At 37.1% G+C, this 5,325-nt stretch overlaps 2 protein-coding genes across 2 annotated transcripts; one reads left to right on the forward strand and one right to left on the reverse strand.

Moving 5' to 3' along the window:
- Positions 1 to 228: 228 nt before the first annotated feature.
- On the forward strand, positions 229 to 1,754 carry LOC133718477 (transcription factor LAF1-like). Its single transcript, XM_062145329.1, has 3 exons — positions 229 to 471; positions 859 to 988; positions 1,093 to 1,754. Exons 1-3 carry the CDS (start codon positions 336 to 338, stop codon positions 1,691 to 1,693), a joined length of 867 nt encoding a protein of 288 aa, XP_062001313.1. The 5' UTR covers positions 229 to 335; the 3' UTR covers positions 1,694 to 1,754.
- A 794-nt stretch (positions 1,755 to 2,548) lies between these two features.
- Positions 2,549 to 4,639, reverse strand: LOC133714935 (remorin-like). Its single transcript, XM_062141220.1, has 5 exons — positions 4,327 to 4,639; positions 3,801 to 3,851; positions 3,593 to 3,680; positions 3,123 to 3,204; positions 2,549 to 3,019 (listed from the first exon to the last, which is right to left on the reverse strand). The coding sequence occupies exons 1-5, from the start codon at positions 4,526 to 4,528 to the stop codon at positions 2,819 to 2,821; spliced, it is 624 nt and encodes a 207-aa protein (XP_061997204.1). The 5' UTR covers positions 4,529 to 4,639; the 3' UTR covers positions 2,549 to 2,818.
- Positions 4,640 to 5,325: the final 686 nt, after the last annotated feature.

The following is a 5,325-nucleotide window of genomic DNA, read 5'->3' on the forward strand; positions in this document are numbered from 1 at the left end:
GTTTGCAATCTTATGAAACAGTGACTTTCTTAAAACCCAACTCAGCTTATCTCATGATGGAATATGAAAATACAACCTAGCATAAAATATATAGGTAATATGCTTCTTTGAAATAAATAAAAAAACAAGCAAAAAGGTTCATGCTTTGTTAATTCCTTTATGGAGAAGAATTCAACTAATCATTGCTTTTATAAGTAGCAGAGCTTTTGGGGTCAGATGTTCATTGCTCCTTTGACCATAAACAAGCTCAGTTCTCCTGAAACACCTTTTTCTCTCTCTCACAATTCAGATAAACACAGAGTAAAGCCGAAGCTTGTGTTGGTCAAAAAATCAGAATGGGGTGTAAGTCATCAGATAGTCCTAAGCCAAAGCACAGAAAGGGATTATGGTCACCTGAAGAAGACCAAAGGCTGAGAAACTACATTCTCAAACATGGCCATGGCTACTGGAGTTCTGTCCCCATAAACGCCGGTGAGTTCATCTTTTACTGCTTGCTAAAATGTGCCTAGAATTGCAGTGACTTTGTAACTGGTAACTATAGAAATGGAAACAATCTCCTATTGCTTCAGTGGAAATTCTGGTTACTGATTCCTATGGTTCAAGTATCAAAAATTGACTACTTTTTCATGATGAACTGATTCATCCGTTTAGTCTTTTGGAGTTAGTAGGATGGTTCTTTGAGTCTACAACAATAGAGTTTGGTTTGTGGTAAACCATGAGGTAGATATCTAAGTAAAAGGGATTGATGGTGACTTTTCTTTATAATTGGCTCAACATATCAATTCCTCCTCCATTTTAACTTCTGTACCGTAGTATATATATACGTGTACAAAATATAATATACAAGCTTCACTACAGGTTTGCAAAGGAATGGAAAGAGCTGCAGATTAAGGTGGATAAATTACTTAAGGCCAGGGTTAAAGAGAGGGACATTTACTAAACAAGAGGAGGAGACAATCCTAACCCTTCATCACATGTTAGGCAACAAGTAAGCATTTGTTCAAGTACTACCAACTTTTAACATTTTATAGAGTTGAAAAATTGATAGGAGTAATTCTTGGATAATCAACTTTCTGGATCAATGATGGTTAGGTGGTCTCAGATTGCACAACATTTGCCTGGAAGGACAGACAATGAGATAAAAAACTTCTGGCATTCTTATTTGAAGAAGAAAGTGGCCAAAGATGATGAAGATCAAGATCAAATGGAACTAGCTCAAAGCAAGTCTCAGTACACAAGTACTTCAAGCTCAGATCATAACTTAGATCAGCCTTCACCATGTTCTGAAAAGCTCACAAGCACCCAAATTCCAAGTTACAATGAATCTCCAATATTAGTTCCACAGATTTATCATCAAAGTCAAAGACCTAGCCCCTTGCCAAAGATTTTGTTTGCTGAGTGGCTTTCACTAGACCATGTTCAAGGGGGTAGCATTGGAAACAATACTGGCATTGATCAACATGACTATAATCCGCGAGCAGATCATGGGCTTGGACACAGTTACTCATTCAATAATGAGGCAACATTTGGCAGTAGTGGCTTCCATCATGGTCCGGCTACACATGAGATAATGAACTCACAATTTAGATATGATCCTCAGGATCAGATTCCAGGAACTGGATTTGCTGATTTTATATCTGGGGGTGATTTATGTAGTGATTTTACCTTGCATAATGATGTGATGTATATATAAGGGGGTGAAAAAGTAACCTCTAATTATGTTTCTATACAATAGTAAGATTAGAGAGATTGAATGGTGCTTATTCTTACATGTGAGTTTGCTGTTGGATAGACATAGTGCCATTCATTATTTGTTTCAACTCATGGACTTGGATTTGATTTGCTTATCTTTCCTATAGCTGCTTTCTTAGCTGGTCAATATGAAATTGTATATAGCTTGGCCACCAAAGCAGACTCTTCTTTTACAAACCAAAACCTATTTAGCTTTAGTCCACAGCTTTTTACAGCAGAAAAGTTGGCACCACCCACATTGGAAGTAGCTCGATCATCTTTGCTGAGTCTTAGCATGAGTGGTGTAACTGTGTAAGGAAAAGCTTCTACTTCGGAGGGTCAATGCACCAAGATCATCCAGTCCATGATCTCCAAAATCAATTCTTATGTATCTTCATCATTTCTCTGATGAGAATACTGTTTAACTTGTCAAATCCCTCTTCAAAATCTTATAGATAATGGAAACCCACCAGTCTTCTTGGATATGAAGATTTGAAGAATATGTTAAGAGGCAGTTTCATTCTCAACCAAGTAACTTCATCGATGAAATGCCTCATTGAAATTAAGATGTTTATCATGAGGAGGAGAACAAAGGGAAATAAAATGAAGTTATTCCTGATGTTATCATCACTAATGGTGTGCTAAGTTGACGCCATGGATGGTCATAAAATGATGTCGGTATGTAGCTTAATTGAAAGACAAATCAGTTGGAGGAAAGTAGCTTACTTTCTATAGTCTCGCTCAGTCCTTCTCAGATGAAGACCACCTTAGGTCCAGATGAAAAAGACAAGCAATTATGAAAACACGAATCCAACAGTTCACTTAAAATGCCTCATCAATGGCTAAAAATTTATGTATTCACTTCTGCAGAGTTAAGAACTTGAGATTATACAGACACAAGTATTTATCACACTATTCACACAATAAAATGTGACATTGACAAATTCCCCATTTTACATAAGAAATGAACACATCTATAAGTTAACAAACAAATGTACCCCAATCGAACAGAATATACAAACAACTAATTCAAATTTTGTTCTTGTTCTTGTTGTCAATCAATTTGTGGACCTGAATTTAGTTCACTTTAGCATGAAAGAAAACCAAGGAGCTTCTTAGGAGCTTTTCCGGTGGCTCGGTATTTAGCGGCAGTTTCCTCTGCCTTGAGAAGATCTTCAGCACGCTTAGCTTCAATCAGTGCCCTCTTTTCCTCTGCAGCCTTGTGGATCAAAGCTATCTTGTTTTTCATCTGCTCCACATACTCTGCCTTCTTCTTCTCCAATTTTTCCTGCTCATTGTACCCAATTTGTTTAAGCCAAAACGTACGTTCGAGTGGGAAATAATCACCACAATAAGATTACAGGTCAGATGAGCAAATTGTTCTTAGTTACCTCAATCTTTTTTAGCTCAGCCTCCACATCTGCCTTCTTGGTGTTCTCCCATGACCCAACAACAGATAACTTTTTATGAGCTCTGTTCATCAACAAGGCAATAATATCATATTTCATTTCATCAGAAACTATGTCAAAGAAAATAATAACAAAGAATGTGTTCAAAATTAGGAATTTTGATGGGAAAGTAGAGAATTGCCCGTGTACTACAATGCTTATCAATTTTAGGTTTTGACGCTTGTCGAATCCTTCTATAATATGTCTCATCGGTCATGTTAAAGAACACATGCACTAGCTGCATTTACATGGAGCTTTATAACACGATCACTTGCAAATTAAGACTACAACTCAAAACAGTCTTTGGGGGAAATCTCATATGGCCTTACTTGGAATGAAAGTATATCACTTCTATAAACACTAGCAAATTGTAATTAACGATTAACTCTCAAGAATCGAGAAAGCTCTCTTACTTGTTCTCTACTTTTGATTTTTCACTTTCTTCCCATGCATTGATAAGTGATATTCTTTTCTCAGTTGCAACTTTTGCAAGCACAGTATCTGATGAAGAAGAAGACAGGATTAACAGTTAATTAAACCTACTTATTATACAATTAATGTGCACAAAAACAATTAAGCAGGACTAAAAGGACCTCAGAATGAAATTAAACAGAAACTCACCTCGATCCACTGAACCCTCCTTACTTTTCTCTTCTGCTGGTTCACTAGGCTCTATAGGAACACAAGAAAGTAGAGCTTCTTTCAAACTTTGTGATATCAAGGATTAACAAAAGAAGAATATATATAGGCAATGAAACCCTCTAAGTTTCAAATTTCTAAAGTTTGCAACAAATATTCCAAAATCAAATTACCCTTAACAATAAAGTTCCAAACATAACGAAAAACAATACCAAGAAAAAGGACAAAGGAGAATAATTTTTGTCATCTACCAATAAATAGTAGAGTGGAATTAAAAAAAAAATCAGTAAAACAAATTTAAATTTCATGCATACAAATATGTCAGGATCCAATCATCCCAAGACATCAAGAATAAGCAGTTTAATCAGATTCTTTAGGGAAGAACAAAAACTGGTAAGTCTAAGATTTTCTTTTATCATACCAACCAAGCAGATAAAGTAAAAGCTTTAACAAAAATAAAAGCACTAATCAAAGTGAAAGGAGGATTAAGTAGAGGTGGAATTTATACTCTCAGCAATAGCAAGAGCTTTCGACTCATCTTCAGGCTTTGGCGCCTTCTCTTCTGATTTCTCTTTGTACTCCTCTTTCGGAGCTTCCACAACCGCCGGCTTCTCTTCTGATGATGTTGTAGCCGTGGCCGGAGCTGGAGGAAGATCGGAGGGTTTTTCGGATTCTAGTACCTGCTTCTTGGGTTCCTCTGCCTCTGCCATGTCTGTCACTAAGTTTTAGAAAGAGAAGGATGAGAAAAAAACAACCTAGGATGAGTACACTGTAGTGTAGAGTAAGAAGAATATAGAAGCAAAAGCAACAGAGACGGAGATAGGTTGAGATTGTGTACAGATATATATGAAAATGATACCCTATTAGCTGGATGAAAGCTACAAATGGCCTGTTGTGAGTTGGCATACTTTTTTAGCAAGATAGATTGGAGTGTGACGATTCAAATAAGGCTACGATTGTCAAGTTGGATGGGTTCTTTTTTGTCAATGGTCGGGAGACTCCAACTTCTTAAATCTGTCATTTACAGCATGTTTGTTTACACTTTTCAAGTGTATGAATGGCATGTGTCTTTACTTAGACGAGTTGAGGTGTGGTGTCGTAATTTTCTTTGGTCAGGTTCTATTGATCGGCGGGGGATTCCTTTAGTGGCATGGCGGTCATGTTGTACTCCAGTTGATGAGGGTGGTTTAGGGCTTAAGCAACTTGTGCTCTTGAATCGTTCCTTATTATTAAAGCGCTGCTGGGAGGTTTTTTCTTCTCAATCTGAAGGTTGCTCATTCATTCGGAACCGGTTTATTCGGCGTCGTTCTTATGCTTCTTCTTCTATCTGGCCTGGGATTCGTCAATTTTGGGTTATTGTTCAAGATAATGCTCGATGGTTAATTGGTTCAGGGGATAAGATTTCTTTTTGGAGGGATAATTTCTTGGGCAGACCCATTAGTGATTTCTTCGGTGTCCGTGTTGCATTACAGGACAATCTTCCAGACATGGTTTCGAGTTTTATTAG

The sequence above is a fragment of the Rosa rugosa genome, chromosome 6 (genome assembly GCF_958449725.1).
Source record: "Rosa rugosa chromosome 6, drRosRugo1.1, whole genome shotgun sequence".
Lineage (NCBI taxonomy): Eukaryota > Viridiplantae > Streptophyta > Magnoliopsida > Rosales > Rosaceae > Rosa > Rosa rugosa.